This window comes from Danio rerio, chromosome 13, assembly GCF_052040795.2.
Source record: "Danio rerio strain M-AB ecotype USA chromosome 13, GRCz13ab, whole genome shotgun sequence".
NCBI lineage: Eukaryota > Metazoa > Chordata > Actinopteri > Cypriniformes > Danionidae > Danio > Danio rerio.
In genome coordinates, this window is record NC_141033.1 from 31,133,678 (window position 1) to 31,155,123 (window position 21,446).

General features: G+C 35.2%; 1 protein-coding gene across 4 annotated transcripts; it reads left to right on the forward strand.

The window, feature by feature from the left end:
• The first annotated feature begins 741 nt into the window (after positions 1–741).
• wbp1la (WW domain binding protein 1-like a) lies at positions 742–20,627 on the forward strand. 4 transcript variants are annotated; one of them, XR_015505152.1, is made up of 5 exons: positions 744–974; positions 9,268–9,370; positions 12,832–12,993; positions 16,340–17,835; positions 18,452–20,627. XR_015505152.1 is itself a non-coding variant. In NM_001044333.2 (4 exon segments), coding segments are annotated over 4 exon segments (1,128 nt in total). In that variant the 5' UTR covers positions 742–824; the 3' UTR covers positions 17,053–20,627.
• Positions 20,628–21,446: the final 819 nt, after the last annotated feature.

Sequence of the window (21,446 nt, forward strand, 5' to 3'; positions counted from 1 at the left end):
CACCTGGAGGAAACCCAATGGACATGTGGAGAACATGGAAACTTCACACACAAATGACAGCTGACAGCTGGGACTTGAATCAGCTACTATCTTGCAATAAGACAACAGTGCTAACCACCGAGCCACCATGTCACCAAGTTAACACATTAGTACAATAAAAATTATAATAATTATTATTGGGTTTATTATCCTGGAAAATATGTGTCTATTTTTCAGTCAATAAAATGCTGACATTTCTAACAGTTGGTAAATTCATGTTCATAAAATGTATTAATCAACAACTACAATTATTATTGTGAGCATTGATTTATTAATAAAATGATGATTTGATTTATGTTGTTATTATTAACTAAATTAACATTTTATTTCCATACCAATGTTATTATCTTTAAAGTAATTAGAATTATTATAGAAGATAATATAAATCTTTTTAATGATTTTCAAAAGATTTTTGTTTATCTTTTTGGCTCACTGACTCTTTCAAGCTATTGTTGTCTGTCTTTGACTCTTTCTTTTTCTCGCTTGCTGTCTTTATTGCGCAGGAAAATGTCATTTCCTGCCCCTTTAAATTCAGTGTCAGCTGATTTCTTGATCTCAGCTGGTAAAGAACAACAAAGTCACGCCCTGCAGACGCAGTAGTGTTTTTTAAAATGACAGGCAAAACAGCCAATCACTGCTACGTTTGCTTGTCAAATCAGGAAGTGTTCGCTTGAATGAACCAATAGTTTTCAGGGGTGGAGACTGACTGAGACTTTCGGAGTTTGCGAGAGAGTTGAAAGAAAGAAGAAAGAGACGCAATAGAAGCTAGCTCGCGGGCTAGCTTAATGTCCTACCGTGTTGCAAATGTGCCCAAAGCCACGGGAAAGGACGGAATGTGGGGGGTTGGATTCATAAAACTGGGCATGGGGTTGTTTGTAAGTAGCGCGGTTATTGGACCGGTGGGTTCGGTGTCCGTGGAGGCAGCGTTGACCGAGGTAAAGACTCTGTTAGCATTTTTAGCATAGCCGGTAGAGTGTGGCTGTGTCTTAAAATCTAATAAGCTGCCTACTTAGGCAGCGTTTTTAGGATTATTGTGTGCTCATGAACGTGTGCCCGATTTGTCTACATAGTCAGCTCGGTAGGGGTTGAAACACATCCTGTGTTTTTGTCCAAAGCACTGACAGGAAAGATTGCTGAGACTTTTGAGTCTGACATTTTTAAGGTTTACAATTGAGCTTTTCGGTCCTCTTCTAAAGTCCGTTTTTAGTAAACACTAAGGAGTATATTAAGATGACAACCAGAAGGACTGGTTTGTTTATGTATATAAAATGTTGATGTGCTCTTAAATGGCTGCAGAAGTTGCTGAAAATATAAAATTTATGTGTAAAAATGTGTTGATCACATCATGTGTTAGCAAAAGCTAGGTTTAACTTATGCGTTACGTTTTGGTTTGTGGACTCGCAGCACACTAGCTTTTTAATTACTCGATGCATACAAAAAATTATCTGCATATAATTACATTAATCTTCAAATTAATTTATGTTGTTACCGAACCATTGCATAAAACTTGTCACTAACCGTCCTAATAGCAGCAAATAGCTCTACATTATGAAAAACAAGACCAAAAATAGTTGGTTATACTAGTAATATTAATAGTAATTGTTTTATTTAGTATATTTAAAGTTGTGTATTATTATTATTTGCAATATTTTGTTTTCCATATCTTAGCTCTTATCTGAGGTTGAATCAGTCATTGGTAATTGGTGTAGGGTATGCTTATTATATAAGACTTTGCAGATTTATGGTTTGAATAACAAGAGCTCTGGTGTGACTAGTGAGGTTTATTTCAATAAGTGTGAAAGAATGCTGTCATCATAACCCCGGTGGACATCAAGCAAGTAAACTGAAACTGCAAAAAGTAGAGCTTTCAATCCACTTCCAAATGAGCACTAGTGCGGTTCAGCTGAAGTATGAACACAACATGAACCAAAGACATCTTAAACGCAAAAAGCCAAATGATGTGACCAATAAAGGAACAGAATGTTGAGAAAACAGTTCAGTATAGTCATCTCAAATGCTTCTCTTTGCATTTGGACGTATGTTAAGCTCTGAATTATAGTTAATGCTTTAAAATGGTTGTTTTGTATCTTTAGATTTTGTTTTAAAATGATGTTGTCAATGGAAAGCCAGCCAGGACCAATTTTGTACTTTCTTATTTGTTCTTGACCAAATTAGGAAAACCAAATTAAAGGTGAAAACACACCCTCAATGTCTTTTATTGAATTTTTTCAAAGTCATAAAGTCAACTATATTCAGATTTCCCATTTAACTTACAGCAGTATAAATCTTTAGAGGGAATATAATTCGAGGGACAGTTTGTTCATTTCGCTCTTGCTGAGATTACATGTAAACAGACCAAATGAATGATTCATAAAGCTTTGTCTCGCCCCTAATGTTGTCCTTTCTGATGGGTAAATAATTAAAAAAGTCTGTCTATCTGCTGCTTCCCCACGCAGGGCCAGATTTTATGGTCATCTGGGCTGTGATGGTTCTGCTATAAAAATCTGTTTTAGCACAACACGGAATGGTACAGTTGACTGTGACTGACACTTTAATGTTAGCCATCAACAAAAAGCAGATTTTTTAAAGATTTGGCCAGTGACAGGCTGCTGTTTTGACTTCATTCTGGCCTTGACTGTGAAAGGCATGTATGTATGAAGATGCTCCTCTTCTGTATGTTGTGACAGGTGGTAGATCAAGGTCAGGCAATGAAAAAAACAGGGAGTGAGCTGTTTGCTCTCCGCAGGTGTTATCTCTGAGGGAATGTAGGTTTCTGAAAGATAAGCAGGTCTCAGATCTGTTTTTGTGATGACAGAACCACATGCTTCATGACTGTGAAATGTAACATGCAGCTTATACTTTAACAAAAAAATTACCATTCTGAAGTCAAACAGGGCTTTTAGTTAAATGATGATTTTTTTTTTTACAGAGAAGTTTAAAAGTGGGATTTGATTATGATAAGTAATAAAATACAGTCACTTCATTACAAGTTAATTACACGCATAACAAAAAAATGCTGGGTTGTTATAACCCTAATGTACTGTTGGGAACGTTGCCATCCACCCTGGGGAAATTTTTGTAAATTTGGCCGTAACTTTTTAAGTGTTTCAGCTAGCAGAATGATTTTTAGTGACTAATCTTATTTTGAAATCATATTTTGATAAAAATAAAAAATACTACCCTTTTGTTATGTTTGGGATGAAAACATGCACTGAAATAAACTGCTGTAAAATGCATCAGATAAAAGAAAAACTGTCCACAAACCTGTCCACAAAAAATACTTTTTATACTAAAAATAGGTCATTTTGTGTGTGTGTGTTTTTTTACACTAAATCAGTGACATCAATTTGGAAATATGCAATTTAAGGGTTAAATTCTGTAATTTTCTAAACAGTTTAGTAGTTTTGATTATGACCGAGGTTGAGTAACAGATTTATGCAAAAAATATATAAATATTTATCTGACGCATTTTTACAGCAGTCAGTGGATGTTTTCATCCCTAACGTAGCAAAAGGGCAGTAAATTTGAACAGTGCACAAGGGTAAACCATTGATTTAAGTGTAATAAAAATTTAATTGATCAACTTAACCAAATAAATATGGACAGAATAAAGAACCCAGCATTTTTTGTTAATTTCCCATATGATAGCAGTCATTTGTGTTTTTCCATTATACCATCTTAATTTTAATTGTTGACCAATTTAATGGCCCTGGGAAATTAAAATAATTTTTTTTAGAAGTTAGTATCAATGTGTTAGTATCTTTGAGCTAGTGTAACGCAAAACAGTGACAAAACTTGCGTTTAGATGAAATAAACATTAAAAGCTTGTTGTTTGTCACTTCCTCCTAAATAAAACAAGTTTGTTTCAGACTTCATTTTCTCATCAAATTTTTTGGCCAAATAAATGTTCTCTAGTATCTGACATGTATCACCTCCAATGAGGGGGAGCTTGAGCTCCAGCTCCTCCTCCTTTAAGCTGTTTAATGCGTACATCCACCTACCTTGCCCCTAACCCTAACCCCAACCCCAACCCCAGTGACATCACTTGTAGTGCGTCCCCTTGCTGGTGCTCAGCTTTGCCCTTGTGGCTCTGCAGTGATTACAAGTTTCATTTGGCAGAGCTGTGATAAAAAAACAACAACATTTTTGGCTTTTTTTTTTGTTGTTGTTAAAGGGGAGGAGGCTACTATATGTCCTTCCATCTTCATGTTTTAGTTGAGATTATCAAACATCGAATACAAACTGCATTTCAAAGCACTTTACGTGATTTTAATGTATTTGGCTGAATAAAATAATTTATTTTAAAATTATATAAAAATAATAATATACCTTAAAATTGATTTAACATACATATTTAAGAGATGACAAACACACTTTATATTTTATATTATTACATTATATTTATATTTTTAATTGACAACTTTTTTCCGTGTAAGAACATGCATAGCAGAATACAATAGTGAATGTGATTTTTTTTAAGTGATGGGTGACTATGTAAAGAAGATAGCACTACAGTTGTAGCACTACAAATTTTTAGAAAAGAGACAAAAGCAAAACACTTTACCTAAAAGAATTGCTCACTTAATGTAATAAAAGTTTTGATATCAGTTTTCACCCTCATTTCAAACCTGTTGGACTTTCTTTTTTCTGCGAAACACAAAATATATTTTTAGAAATGTCTGTTGATGTTTTCCATGCAATGCCTCATGTTGTCATGTTGCTGTAGATATACATATACATATGACAGATTTTTTTGGATTTTGGGTGAATTAACCCTTTAAGGGTTTGAAACAAGGCTGTGATAAACTGTACATAACATGTACAGTTGAAGTCATAATTATTAGCCCCCTTCGATTTTTTTTTCTTCTTCTTTTTAAAATATTTTCCAAATGATGTTTAACAGAACAAGGACATTTTCACATTATGTCTGATTATATTTTTTCTTCTGGAGAAAGTCTTATTTGTTTTATTTCGGCTAGAATAAAAGCAGTTTTTAATTGTTTATAAACCATTTTAGGGACAAAATGATTAGCCCCTTTAAGCAATATTTTTTCTCGATAATCTACAGAAGAAACCATCATTATAAAAATAACTTGCCTAATTACCCTAACCTGCCTAGTTAACCTAATTAACCTAGTTAAGCCTTTAAATGTCACTTTAAGCTGTATAGAAGTGTCTTGAAAAATATCTAGTGAAATATTATTTACTGTCATCATGGCAAAGATAAAATAAATCAGTTATTAGAAATGAGTTATTAAAACAATTATGATTAGAAATGTTGAAAAAAATTTCTCTTCGTTAAACAGAAATTAGGGAAAAAATAAACAAGCGGTCTAATAATTTAGGGGGGCTAATAATTCTGAATTCAACTGTATTTCCCTTAGGAATGATCAAAAAACAAACAAAAGTTGCTTCTGCTGTGATGCTGACAGATGACGCCAGCAGTGATGTAGACCATAAGTGCATGGAGAATTAAAAGAGTCTATATGGCATTGCTGCTACTAAGTTGAGTTATGCAGTAGAGGAAAGGATTTTGGGCTTTTGTGACAAGACAGCCAGTACAAAACACCACTTTTATACAGCTTTGTTTTATTTATGTTCATATATGCAGAAATCAATTCAACCTTCTTGATTGCATCAAATGCATAATTAACACATGCATTTGGCAGATGCTTTTATGCTAAAAAAATCTTGCTTTCTATTGGAATTGAATCCAAAAGCTTTTAGTTTCTAGTACCATATTTGAGCCACAGGAGGTACACTATGCAAATTGATGGCTGATCAGGAAGCAACATGTTGTCCAGAGCACATCAAGAATTGTGGAATCCAAAAATTACATGAGAAACACACTTGCACTTGCTGTTTATTCAAACTACTTGAGCAAAAACATGTTGGTGTAACTACCAGGTAGTGGATATATAGTTCCTAGCATGATTTGTGTGGGATTGCATAAGGAGGGGTAAATGTTGACAGTAGACGTAATCTTAGGTGTTTTGAGTTAAGAGAAAGACTTGTTAGAGTTTAATCTTGACTTAGTTTGAAGATTTTAAAAAGTTTTGCAAGAGTATAGCACTCATGCTTTGAATGTTGGCAGCTTAATTAATAACTTTGATGTTTGTGGCTGTGAGCCATAACTATTCCAATGCTGTTTTGAGATCAGTCTCAGTCAGTAGTAAGCATGGTCAAGTTTAAACTGCAATAATTAACAGAAAATTCTGGATGATTTTAAATGATTAGGATTGCTCAACAACAGACGATGTGTATCATCTCAATACTGATGTACTCTGTAAGACCAGGAATGTGTAATAATTAACTAATTAACCTTTAACTCAGCCGTTTGCAGCCAGTTGCCATCCCCTCTGTGAATGTTTGGCACTGTGTTGATCCTAGCACAGGTTTGCACTTCTGAACGCTCAAACTTTCCATTTCTTATTAAAATTCATCATCTCGGTAGTGATACGATTATATATTTTTTTGTTAAAAGAAATATTTAAAAATGAAAATGACCTAATCATTTAATCTTCCTCTTGTGACATTTTAAACCTTTTAAATCAATTTTTCTGTTTTAACACAAAATATTTAATAATAAAAAAAGAAATCTGATACAAATAAAAAACCTATTTGCTGAACAGAAGATATTGTAAAAAATAGTTGCTGGGAATTTAATGAAAGTCAATGGGTCACAGCAACCAGCATTTATTTGAAATATCATCTTTTCAGCTGAAGAAAGAAACTCAAATTAGTTTTGAACAAGTAAAAAGAGTAAACGATAGCAATTTTCATTTTTGGGTGAATTATCCTTTTAAGTGTTTTGTTCATCAGTAGGGCTGCATGATATTAGAAAAATCTAGCATTGCGATATTCTTTTATTTTGCGATATATATTGTGATATGAATAGAATTTCACCAGATGAATTAATATATCTATTAGGAAAGAATGTAAAATGATTGGGATGATTTTGCAGTGGGAGTGCATCTCCATAAAATTTAATAAATTATAAACTTTTTGTGGGCCCCTAGGGTTGGGTCGATAGATGATGCCATCGTCCATCGCTGATGACCGATGGTGAGCTGGCATTGGGATCCTCCGCTTCGCCCCGTTGCAGCAGCAACCCACTCACGAAAAATACACACTTAGGCCCCGTTTACACTAATACGTCTTAGTTTTAAAATGGCATTTTAGAACGAAAACGATCCACGTCTACACTGGCGTTTCACCTAGCATTTATAAAAATTCCTCACAAAACCCAGACAGCAGTGCATGTCGGACAGTTTATGAAGGATGTACCGCTGGATCTTACCTCACTATAGTTGTTAAATGTGATATTTAATTAACCATGTCTCTATCTAACGTTTTTTTGGGTCTTTTGTATCTTTCAAGTAATGTGTCACAGCGTCAGTACACTGCTTCAATTTTCGCTTTCACTCTTGTACGTAGTAATTTTAGTGAAAACCTCAGATACTGTTGGTTGTGCACCTTTTTTCTTATCAAGTTTGTCGACGACATTATAACGACACAGACCACTCTGCCTATTCATACCAGAGCCCTGCGGAAAAAGTAATTGACAGGTGGTAATTTGTGTGTAACTTATCTTTATTTATTTATGATTTGGTTATGAGTAAAACAAAGACCATTTGGGTCAGGTAGTTGAAACGGTAGGCTACAAATAATTAGCTTTTGAATTAATTAACTATTTATAAATAATTCACAGTCGCCTATGACAACGATGCTGTCGTCCATCATGATGTTTCACATTAGACATTGTACGATGCCAATTTGGTCGACATTGCCCAACCCTAGGTCTCTCGACACATTTTCCATATGGTCTGTGCTATTTTAGAGTGCATTTCTAAATTTGCATGTGTTGTGAGTATTTTCATGCATAACAGACTTTAAATAGGTTTAAAAAAGGATACAATTGAAATGAAGTGTTTTATCATTTCCCAAGATCAAAAATGGGGCAATTTCTTATACCTGAGTGCTTTTAAGGTCTTTATACAATTACCGGCATTAAATATGCATGCAAATGATGATCCTGCAAATGATCACTGCAAATAATCACATTGTGATATCGATGCTTAAACAATATATTGTTCAGCCCTATTCATAAGTCTAGATTTTGTTTTCACATTATGTCTCAGTTTAGATCCTTTATATCCAGTTCAACACTCAAGACAACTGTTCGGCCAGCAGTTGTCATCAGAGTCTGTGTGTATGAGAGATGCATAGAGCGCTTGTCTGTTCGTCCTGTTTACTTGCATTCTCTGGCAGCGCTCGCCGGCTCTGAAATGCCATGAGGGAGGCTGTGCATGTATGTGTGCGTTTAAATCCAGACCCTCCGGCTAATAAAGGGGGCAGTTCATGTCACACTGTACCATGTGTGGGTGGTGGGTGGCCCAAGCCCGACCTTCCTCTTCTTGTCTCTCTTGGTCTTTGCAGCCTTGTGTGTAACAAAACTCTGTCTTTCCGCTGTGTTGATTTTCCTATCAGACGCCTATCATGCCTTTTCTCCTGGGGTTTAGAAAGGTAAAACTAGAGCACAGGAATCAGAATTTTATGATTTATTTAAGCATTTCTATAATGCCATTTGCATTCTGTGTATTACAGTTTGCTTATTCATGTGTTTGTATAGCAGCCTGCATCTTATTGAGATAATGTGCTTTTTGTTATTACCTGGTTGTGAATGAAAATCAGTTATTTCATTTATATAGTCTTATCCGCCTCTGCTTAGTTTAGTACATTTTATTAAAAATTGAGATTGGCTGATGTTTTTCTGATTTTAAGTGTAAGTCTTTTAGCAATTTGGTTGTCTTTTTGTCATTTTTAGTTATTTTATAATTTTTTTATACATATATTGTCTGTTTTCAATGTAAAAGTAATGTTTTAGTCATTTGATGTTTTTTGTCAATATAATTAATTTATGTGGTTATTTTTTTAGGTTTGTACAGGTTTTAAAAAAAAATTTATTTAGTTTTTAAAAGTTAATTGAAATATATGTATTTCCTAATTGGAAACTAAATAAAATCAAAAACAAAAGTGTTTTAAAATATTTTAGATATTGTTAGTGAATATTTCATAAATTTAAAATAACTAAACTTTTAATAAATTACACTACTTTTAATTTTTAATGTGCTTTAGTTATTTTTGAGCTAGCTCATTTCATTATTGCTAATATTTACTATACACATAATATTTACTATATATATATATTCCTTTTTTTTGTAACAGGGACGATTGATTTGTGTAGGAGTCAACAACCAGAGCTACTACTGTGATTCAGGCTACTGTTGTGATGAATCTCAGTGTTGCAGCTATTACTACGAGGTGTGGTGTAAGTATCTGAATCCCTGCTGCCAATAAAATCTGCTCAGTCCATGGTGTAAATGCTGTTTGCTGTAGTCTAAAACATCCTCCACCTCCTCAAGTATATATTTGAAGCTTTCCTTTAAAAAAAAAAAAAACAGATAACTCAGTTTTTTTTCCCCCTCAAAAGTCATGTTTTAACCCGGTTAAGTCTTTAATGTACAAAAAACGTATAAAAAGTGACCTATTTTTGGAAATGAGAACAATTGTTTATGTATAATACACTTATTGGCATAATGAAGTCACAGGACACTCCAAACCTTTCTTGTTTATGATTACATTTGATTAAACTGTAAAGTGATTCTGCGTTGAAATACAGTTGTAATATTATTTAGGGGTGTAAAATACCAACTGCGTTTGCTCTCAAGCTGTTTACAGTGAACAGCCAAATCTTCTGATGCCAGCTATGAGCCTGACAAGAGGTGGCAAGTCTTTAGAAAAGACATCCAAGTGATGGCTCATGTTTGACACTGTAATTGTTTTGTTTCCGTAAATAGTAACAAGATTCAGGTGTTCAATCATGCAGCTTACTGGAACCAGATCTGCTGCAATTTCCTGAACACATTTCAGTGACCTCACTGTACAACAGACATGACCGCTTTTGTTCTGCAGTAATCTTTTTGAAGGGAACTTTGAAGTTTTTAATTATGGCTCTGATTTTTTTGTGTGCTGCTTCTATCTTTTATGTGATTGGCTGGCCGTGATCTAGTTGTTGTTCTGCTCTGTTCACACCCGTTGGCAGTGTTCGTGAGTTATCAGATTACTCCTCTCCCTCCAGTGTACCATCTATTTTAATAACTGAGTACTAACCTCATCTCCACGGTAATTACAGCACATCGTCTGCTGAGTCAAGGGGCTGCACTTGGTGTTTTGTGCATCGTGCCAAATGCATGCGACTCGGACAGACACAAATCCAGTGTAACCGGATCAGAGCAGCCCCTGTAAACAGCTGCCTTAAATTTCTCTATTAGGAAAAGTGGACCCCCCGTCTGCCAGAAAAGGTCTCTGCTTTATTTGGGGCAAAGTTTCACACACTTGGATCTCACATGGCCTTGACCTACGCAGCTCTAGCCTCTTACTGTTGGCTGATGAGCGGCACACCCTCATGTCCAGTACATTCTTTTCAATCTTGGGATTTAGTGACAGATTTAGGTCTCTGAGATTGATTGATTTATTTATGCATTTTTTAATGGTTGAAATAAAATTTTGTAAACATAAAATTTGTGAAATGTGAAAAGGTTTCCAGTTTAATTACTGTTCTATTACTTTTTAGTAATATTATTTATTACTAGTAAACATATTACGTTAACATTAAATTTTGTTTGACTTTTATCTTAAATTCTGTTCTATTCTTGTTAAAATTTAAACAATTAAATATTATTAATTTACACTATCATTTATTATTATTATTATTATTACTTTTGGAAACGGTCTTCTGTACAATAGTAAGTTATATTTATTACATTTTCCCAAATAAATCAAATTCTCTACATTTTTTTTTATTGTGATGCATTGTTCTGAAGATGCTATCGTTTCTGATTTATTCACGCAAAGTGTGCTAAATTCCATGATATATTTAGACATTCTTTTATGTTTGTATTCTGCCAATTTTCAGAAATCATACGTACCTAAAGATTGTTTGGTTATTTTATATTTTTGGTTAGTAAAAGACATTTATAATGTTACAAAATATTCCGAATTTTTTGATCTTTCTAACAAACAAAGAATTCTGAAAAAAGTGTCATAGTTTCCACAAAAAAATATTAAACAACTGTTTTGATAATAATGATGATGTAAAAATAAGAGGAAAAAATAAATGTTTCTTGAATACCAAATCAATAAATTTTAGATAAAAAAATTAAATAAAATCAACGCAATTTTAGTGAGAATAAGATACTTCTTAAAAAAAAAGGATGCAAACATTAAAGGTATAGTTCACCGCAAAATTAAAATTGTCCACATTTACTTACCATTATGCATTTTTTATTTGATATTTTGGTAACGTTAGAATAACTATGAATCATTTATTTAGCATTGGCATATAGTAAATTAATTATTTGTTAAACATTAACTCTACATGTTTAGATGTTAGTAAGCAGTTTACAAATGCTCTTATCTTGACTTATAAGCAGTTAAGCACATTTAAAATGTGCCTAATAATTGAATTTTCATAATTTGTGACTTGTCGATTTTTTTTTCTTTTTTCTTTTGCTTACTAAATTCAGTATTGCATTATTTACAAACACATTTGTACTTAAGAGTAGTGAGTGGTTTTTAAGATAATTCTGAAGGAGTTAGCTAATGATTATTAAACTATTGAAATAATTGTTTATATATATCTAATTATTCAGGCATATAGTAATGGTTACTCTGTGTAGTAATAAATGCTTTATTAACATGGCTTCAAGCAGTTTTGTGACCAAATCTAAAGTAAGGACTATTCATGCTTTGTAAATCCTTTAGAAATGATAGTTGAAGGCTCAGTATCTTTGCCATCTTATGTGAAATATAAAAATTACTGTAATGTCTAAACATTGCTGAATAACAGGGGTGTCAAAATATAACAAAATTAGATAAAAAAACAACAACAAACGTAATAATTTAACAGTATAATAAGATGCAACATTTCAATGTTTTTAGCGATATTTAAACTGTACAGTAATTTTATTTTAGTTAAGATTGCAAAGATTTGTTTTTATTTGATCGTTTCATTTGTGTATCTTCAAATGAATAGAAAAGAACAGTTGTTTTCTTTTTTTCCTGTTTAGAATTTAACTGACATTTTAATTGTCATTTATTAGCGATTTATAAAGCAGACATAGTCCTCAATTTAGATTAATAAAGCATTTATTAACATACAAATTAACTATTAATATATGCCTGAATAATACAGATTATAAATGTTAATTTAAATAGTTTATCAATCACTTACTCATTCTGAGTGATCTTAAAAAACCACCAACTATGATTAAATAACTAGTTCGTAAATAATGCAATACTTCAATTAGTAATAAAAAATGAATCATGTGCTCATAAGTCAAGAATGGAGCATTTGTAGCTGCATTTATAAACTGCTTACTAACATTTATTAATGTAAAGTTAATGCTTAACAGATAATGAATTCACTATATGCTATTGCTTAACAAAGGGTTAATAGTGTGTATTTATTATAATGTGTTGCCGATATTTTTACATTACTGAGTCAAACCAGTCAATACATTGCATTAATGAAATTTCACTGTGGCTGGAGCTAACGGACAATGGAAATAGAAACTGAGCAAGTAACAAAGCATTTATCATCACAGCACTGTTGACAACAGCTCAGCTTAAAATGGAAGAGTAGTGATTCATGTCGTGCTGGTTGGATCGGACGTGATGTTCTCTTCGCTCATTAACAGAACAGTGTTATGTGTATGCTCTTTTCATCAGGGTTTTGGTTGGTCCTGACACTTATCGTCATTCTGGGCTGCTGCTGTGTTTGTCATCACCGTAGAGCCAAACACAGACTGCAACAACAGCAGCGGCAGCACGAGATCAACCTCATCGCCTACAGAGAAGCCCATAACTACTCCTCTCTGCCCTTCTACTTCAGTCAGTACCTGCTTCCCTCATTCTTAATACAATCTCAAAACAATAAAAGAATTTAATTTTGGCCATTGAGATTGAATCATGTAAATAGAAATGTAGAGGTAAAGAAATAGAGTGATTGTGAGTATAGTTATGTGTAATGTAATTGGGTGTCTTCTATAATAAACATCAGTATACGTACACTTACCGGCCACTTTATTAGGTACACCTTACTAGTACTGGGTTGGACCCTCTTTTGTCTTCAGAACTGCCTTAACCCTTCGTGGCATAGATTCAACAAGGTACTGAAAATATTCATCAGAGATGGGACATGATGGCATCAAGCAGTTGCTGCAGTTTTGTCCGTTGCATATCCGTGATGCGAATCTCCCGTTCCCCCACATCCCAAAGGTGCTCTATTGGGTTGAGATCTGGTGACTGTGAAGGCCATTTGAGTACAGTGAACTCATTGTCATGTTCAAGAAAACAGTCTGAGATGATTCACGCTTTATAACATGGCCTACAGATATGCCGTTCACTGGATATTTTTCTCTTTTTCAGACCATTCTCTGCAAACCCTAGAGATGGTTGTGGGTGAAAATCCCAGTAGATCAGCAGTTTCTGAAATACTCAGACCAGCCCGTCCGGCAACAACAATCATGCCATGTTCAAAGTCACCTAAATCATTTCTCATGTGATTAGCTGATTAGAAATTTGACTTAACGATCGATTGGACGGGTGTACCTAATAAATTGGCCGCTGACTGTATAGTAGAATATTATAACCAAGCTAGATTAGGTGTTGATTTACATAATATTCCTGTTTTTCTGTTGGTAGTATTGTGTTGAGCACTCAAATTTGCAATACAGTTGATAGAATGCTGTGACTGGAAGCTAGCACACCTAGGTCTTTTTTATTGGTGTTTGATTGGATGTGTGTGAGGTCATTGCATAAGGTAATCTGTGTTTTTTTAATGTACTTGCTCAGGATAGTTGATAAGGTATTGTAGGTGGCTGGTAGGTTTTTAAGGTATGGTTTAAGGTAGGTAGTTATTAGTGTGTTTTGGCTTGTTGAGTCAAGGGTCTATATCAGTGGTCACCACACATGTTCCTGGAGGGCTGGTGTTCTGCCGATTTTAGCTCCAACCCTAATCAAACAAGCTTGGTTAGCTCCAAGCTAACCAAGGTCTTACTTGGTATACTTGAAATATCCAGGCAGGTGTGTTGAGGCAAGTTGGAGTTGAACCCTGCAGGGACACCGGTTCTCCAGGACCGAGATTGGTGACCCCTGTTCTATATCATAGTTTTAATAGTGTGGTCTATATTATAGTCTTAATAGGATGGCTTAATATGATTTCATTCTTAAAAAATGATTGTAAGCAAGATGTAAACTAAAATTTAGTGTAAAATGACATCCTCTTATTAACTTTTTAATGAATGACATCTAAATGTTTCTGTAGAAATCAACGCCTATCAGAGTAAACTCCCGAGAAATTTCGATGTGAATTGTAGTCTCCAGTAGTTATTTGAGTTGCCCTTCTGTCAGCTGAACCAAGTCCACTGTCATCCATATGCAGGGTTCATACGGTCCTGGAAAAGTCATGAAATTTTATAAAAGCATTTTTCAGGCTTGGAAAGGTTTAAAAAAAAAAAAACACAAATAAACCTAAAATGTTTTGGAAAAGTCATAAAAATTTGTTTAACAAATATCTGTGTACTTAAATATATTTTAGATTAACTTTACTTATACTTGACAATATATTTGAGGGGTAAACCTAAAAAAGAATGGGTGAAAAAAAGCAATAACTTCATTCAATTATTTTCTTTTCGGCTCAGTCCCTTTATTAATCTGGGGTTGCCACAGCGGAATGAACTTCCAACTTATCCAGCATATGTTTCACACAGCAGATGCCCTTCCAGCTGCAACCCATCTCTGGGAAATATCTATACACACTCATTCACTAAGTGAATGAATTCACCTGTATTGCATGTCTTTGGACTGTGGGGCGGAAACTGGAGCACCCGGAGAAAACCTACGTGAACATGGGAAGAACATGCAAACTTCACACAGAAATGCCAACTGACCCAGCCAAGGCTTGAACCAGCGACCTTTTTGCTGTGAGGCGACAGCACTATGTACTGCGCCACCGCGTCGCCAAAAGCAATAACTTAAAAAACCTAGACAATTTTAGCTTCGCCTCTCTTTTAGTCGCTTTCACTGCAATTGAAGATGCATTTTTGAGTGACGTATCCAGAAACAATATATAACCACAGAGGTAAGATACTGTGGGTGCTAAAGGCTAATTTGTACCAATCTTAAGCCAGCATTCTAAGTTTTTCACACTGACAGCAAGATACTTTCTAAAAACTATTTTACAGATATAAATATATATTACATGGATTGTCACATATCTATTGATATGTTGTAATAAATGTGAATGTGCATTTTTTTCTTATTTACTACGGGTACGTAGACATTACATGAAGCACGAAACAAGATCATGAACATTTTCCTTAAAGTTTTGGAAAAGTCATTGAAAAGTCATGGAATTTTATTAGTAAAAATGTGTATGAACCCTGAATAAGGCATTTTCTCCCACAGATAGTAGGTTCTTTTCTCTTTATACTGGCTGATCTGATTTTGCTTGAACAGCTTAGAACACAGGTGTCAAACTCAGTTCCTGGAGGGCCGCAGCTCTTTACAGTTTAGCTTTAACCCTAATTAAACACAGCTGATCAGACTAGTTGAATCCTTCAGGTTTGTTTTAAACCTCCAGGTAAGTGTATTGAAGAATTGTTGAAACTAAACTGAGCAGGGAAGCAGCCCTCCAGGAACTAAAAATAATAATAATAATAATAATAATAATAATAATAATAATTCCTTACCTGTTATACAGCGCTTTTCTAGGCATTTAAAGCACTTTACACATGGGGGGAAATCTCCTCATCCACCACCAGTGTTAAATCGAGTTTGAAACCCCTGCATTAGAAGTAACATGCCCTCAAACCATTATTATTAGATGCCATAAAATTGTTAGTTCACCCAAAAAATGAAATTATTTTAATAATTACTCTTTTGTTCCAAACCCTGGGGACCTTTGTTTTCATCTTCGGAAAACAAATGAAGATATTTTAGTTGAAATCTGAGAGCTCTCTGACACCAAGTTTGCCGAATCAAAAGTCTAGAAAGGCACCAAAAACATCCTCGAAACAGAACATCTTCAATGATTAAATCGAAATATCAACAGGCAAGGAGAATACTTTGTATGCACATAAATCAAAAATAACAACATTATTCCACAGTTTCTTCTCCTCAGTGTCATTATATAACACGCGTCATGTAAAACTAACTTAACTCTTCTCTTCTTCAGGGTTTCTACCTGGCTACCTCTTACCAGCCTATGAGGAAGTAGAGAACAGACCTCCAACACCCCCTCCTCCATACAGTGCCTCTCAGCCGGGCCACTCCACCAGCTCTGACCCCCTGTGCTCCGAACAACCGGACGAGCTCTGCCCTCCACTGCAGTCCAGCCCCGTCACCCCGTCTGCATCCGAAAACCACTCTCCAGAGCCCTGCACAGAGCAGCCACAGACTCCCACCACACACCACCCTGCCAAACCACAGTACCTCAGCCTAGAGGAGGACGGGCGACTCCAGCAGGTGGCATGCGCGACCTCACACAGCCTGCTCAAACAGGACAGCTCGGGCGAAGACCTGAGCCAACCTGGAGACTGTTCTCCTGACAGTAAAGATAAGACTCCCGGTCGGCACCGGCGCTTCACTGGTGATTCCGGCATCGAGGTGTGTGTGTGCAACCAGGGGCCTGGGGATGGGGAGGAAGAAGAGGAGATGAAAGAGCTTGTAGGGCATATGGATGCAAGGGGGCTGGAGGAGCAGGACTTCTGTGATAGTTGCAACCCTCGCAGCAGCAGCCCTCCTCGGGGCCCAGGGGACGTGGAGCAGGGTTTGGCTGATTTAGATGTGCCTCTGGAGCCTCAACGACCCCCGGTCTGCCTCCAACTGCACACCATCAGCGAACAGGATGGCCCGAATCACGCCAGCAACACAGACCCCCCGAGTTGAGCACAACTGCTTCCAGCAGAGACTTCCCATAGACTGCTGTCTCCCTTTACTTTCTCCAGATACATCAGTTTGTACTGTCAGCAATGTCACTTTGGGTGTACTTTTCATGTGTGTGTTTGTGTGAGTGAGTGAAAGAGATTTAAAAGGGTGTTAACGCGTGAGTGCTAACGGTTTTATGGATTAATAGGGTAATCTAGTAAAGACTTTAATAGGTCTGTTGCCTCGCAGAGAGGTCGCGATCAAAGCCACAGGGGAAATTCTCCTCCGTTTATAGCCTTATCCAGCTCCAGGTGACATGCCTGTAGATTTGGAAGATTTATGTTGGTTTTTGGGAAGCGGATTGACTCCTGCTTCGGATGAAGATGGCACTCAAGGTCGGTGGACATTTTACTGGCTTTTCACTCCTTTACTTTCAATACTTAAAGGGAAGTTCTCAGAGAAATGAAAGTTCTGGCGATTCCTCACCCTCACGTTATTTTGAATGCATGAAGGCCTATTTATTCCTACATATTCAAATTATGCTTAACTGTAGATGGACGGGTCGGCACATGCGTTTATCTGTCTTAACATCAACCTTACGTGTGCACTGCTGTCTACGCTTGAACAGTCTGCTCCAATGTCTACTGATCCTTAAAAGGACATCGTGTGGAGTGTCTACCAAAGTATACTTTGGTCTTAAGACCTTATTTTTTGAATCTCAAATTATTTAGTTTAGTTAATTAAAAAAAGGAAGTCAATTGAAAGTTCATTTCACCTAAACAATCTTCAAAAAATAACAAGTTAGTAAAGAGAATAGCTGTGTCTCATTTCAGAGGCTGCATCCTCTGAAGGATACAGACTTTAAAGATGAATCTGTTGAAGTCCACACAGGCTGAACCGAGCTTTTTGAAATGATACGATCTAGCACACAGAGGACACATCCCACCACCTAGCAACCGTAACAGCTGCCGTTAATAAGCAGTAATAACATTAAATGATTTAAAAACTTATTTTAAGAGATCTGAAGGCATAGTGAGGTTTACAGAAGCTGAAAATGCACTTCCTTTAATCCATACATGTACACACACAAGTGTAAGCTGTCTATAAAGTCTCTCTTTAGTAAGACATGTCATAGTCTTATTGTTTTTTAACATGCGTTTAGATATCCAAGTAAAATAATCTTAATTCATTTAATCCAGAGTTTTCTTTTAAAAACATCCTGCTGTTATCAGCACGCAACCAATCTTGAGACGTTAGAGGCTGCAAAGGGTCCTCCGGTTGTGTCCTTCATTACCTGGGAAACGAAGGACGCACTTTGAGGCTGCATTTGAAGGAGCTTTTGAATCTTTTAAAACTGACACTGCCTTCGTTGCACCTCTATGACACAGAGCCCTTCAAATGCATCCTTTGGAGGATGCAGCCTCTGAAATGAGACACGGCTAATGAATAAAAATGTTAAATGACTCCACAATGTAAAAAAATGCTGGGTTCCATACACATCCTTCATGTTGTCCCAACACAAATCGATTAAGTTAATTGTTTTTATAAATTTAAGTGGGTTAAACATTAACCGACGTTTTTTTTAGACAACCTAATTGTTTTAACATACTGCAAAAGTCATTTTTTGGACTGCATACACGTATAGATGGTGGACATCAGACAGGGTAAAGAAGCTGAAACATGATTGTCAACTACTAAGAACCAATGAGAGCAGGTTGCTCAATGTTTATATCTGAATTAAAGCCTACATTTGAAAGAATTGGTTTAAACTGCTTAATATGAATTTCATTCATATATTTATTATTTTTATTTAAATAGATAGAAAACACAATAGGAGTTTGAGTTAAAGTGCAAAAAAAGGGACTAAAAGTCATGCCTTTAGAACAAGGTGAGGGTGAGAAACAGAAATTGAATTTTTGGGTGAGCCTTTCCATCATGATTATATTGTGCACAAAAAAGGGAAAGACAGCCAAGAGCAGTCTGCTTACACTTCAGAGCTTTAATATTCTTTCTTGTCTTTATTGTTGTTTTTGTTTTCCTGATAATCTTGATCTGGAATATTGCTTAATGCTGTTCAGAAAAAAAATGAAGGAAAATAATTACCTAAATACTTCTTTATGTTTCAGTATCAACAAGCGTGAACGTGCTTCCTGCCCAGCAGGGTTAGATTGCCATTTTGTTTCATCTTTTATAACGCGGTCTCAAGCTTTATCCAATATTTTGCATGATTATTTGCATAAACTGAATAACATCCTCATATATTATACAAAGACTATTCAAATGAAGGCTGAAAACAAATGACTTTGTATATAGATCAAACCCAGCTCGTATACTACATCTTACAATAGGTGCCTTTGTTGATTTAGCTAGTTGTCATATGCCTTAAAGTGAATTGTGTGTGCGTGTGTGTGTGTGTGTGTGTATTTACTAATAAAGGGCCAGTATGAGTGAATATTTTAGTCAAAAGTAAGTAGGATCACTTGATAAGCCTTCCATTGAAACATATCATGATTGTTTTTTGCCTTAATTTAATTTTGGTATTCTCCCATATTGCTTTATAAAGTGTTTTTATTTTGTATCTTAACACTGTAAGGGAACTCTAGCACCACTAACAGTAACTTATGTATAGGCCTTATTACATAGAATAAGCGTTTAATGTGTACAAATGTATTGTAGCAGTTCAGGTAAGGTTACTGTCATGTTAGTGTAGCACTTACATAGAGTTTATGATGAGATTTTGTTTTGGGTTTTTTTTCTGTGGCGGTGAGACTGTCCAAAGCTGCTCCACTGCATTCCCTACACTGTTTGTGTGTGTGTGTGTTTGTGTGTGTGTGTGTGTGAGAGAGATGGTAGCTTCCTTTAAGTGGATCATTCTTCAGGCCACTGTGTTTGCTTGACCTTTGGTTTGGATTAGCAGATAGGTGTCCTTTAATAGGGTCTTAGCTTGGGCACAGATGGCTTTTGGGCCGTGTTGATCTCCAGATCAGCTTGTTCCTGTGTAAATAGAGCCTAATTTGCGTTGAGACGTGATGTGGCTGGAAAAACAGGTTTTTGGGAGGCAGATTCCAACACTGATGCGGTGCCTTCGTCAAACCTTTATGTAGCAGTATTGTTTGGCTGTTAAAACTCAGCATTGCGAGCAACATTTATCGATGTATTTGAGAGAAATGGAGTGAAAGCTGTGGAGATCCGGTCATCTGTGCTCATGGTGCTTTTTCTGTAAATGTTGTCTCCATTGTTTTCTCTCATCGAGACCAAAGGTATTGATTTAAAGTGGAAATCTGGGTCATTGTGTTAGTTTGCTCACTGTGAATGAGATGTTCATTCGTTTTGCCTGAAAAAAAGTTGTCATTGCACTGTTTTGACACTGAGCAGTGAGTGTGTGTGTTGGAAGGTGACGAAGGCTTTGCAAGCCAATTGCTTTTGTTTTCCTCAAGCTTCTATTCAAGCCTGGTACTACGTTTTAGTTTTTTTATCCGTAGTCACTTTCTTTTTATATATAAAACTGTATTTTCTGCATTTTATAAGAAGACTCAACCAAATTAATTGTCAGAGAATGTTCCATATGAATAATAATAAAAAAGATTTTGAAGCCAGTGAGTTTTTGTGAGATGATTTAGCTGCATATTAAAATGACTAAACATTCATCATTTATTTTTCCCATTGGTAGGGCATTTGCTTGTAGTTTGTTTTTGTTTTTCTGGAATTTTGTGTCATTGCTTGTCTGATGTCATGACACTCCTTCAGGTGAACATCTTTAGAATACAGCTAGAATAACACAAAACATTAAGAAATGAGTTCAGATGCAAAAACTTCTTAATGCCATCTAAATGTTTCTTTTAAAATGAGCGCTTTTGTCAGGCTCTTGTTTATAATTTCAGTAATTATTTATCAACATAAATGAAATTGCTTAGAGTACTTTCATTGCCTGTAATGTAAAATAACAACACAAACATTGGAGATTGAGAAAAATGCTCGTTTTTGAAGGAAATTTCAGATGGCATTTGGAGTTTTTTTTGCATCTGAACTTCAATTATTTTATATATATATATATATATATATATATATATATATATATATATATATATATATATATATATATATATATATATACACACATATATACATATACATATATACATATACATATATACATACATACATACATACATACATACATACACATACATACTTTCTGGAAGAACAAAAGTATAACTATTCCCTTTTTAACCAAAAACAGGCACTAGTACCTAATAAATGACTACTAATGTATACAAATATTTCAAGTAGTCACAATTGGAATGGAAATAGTCAATTATATTTAAATTTCACTTTAAAATTGTAACTACATACAATAAAATTATTACTAGTTACTACTGATTTAAGTACTAGTAATGAATTAGTACTATAGTGTC

Coding starts and splice junctions, on each gene's coding strand:
- wbp1la (XM_087277965.1), top strand. CDS start 8,539: ATGCCTTTTCTCCTGGGGTTTAGAAAG. Junction 8,566..9,267: donor TTCTCCTGGGGTTTAGAAAG/GTAAAACTAGAG, acceptor TTTTTGTAACAG/GGACGATTGATTTGTGTAGG. Junction 9,371..12,831: donor CTATTACTACGAGGTGTGGT/GTAAGTATCTGA, acceptor TCTTTTCATCAG/GGTTTTGGTTGGTCCTGACA.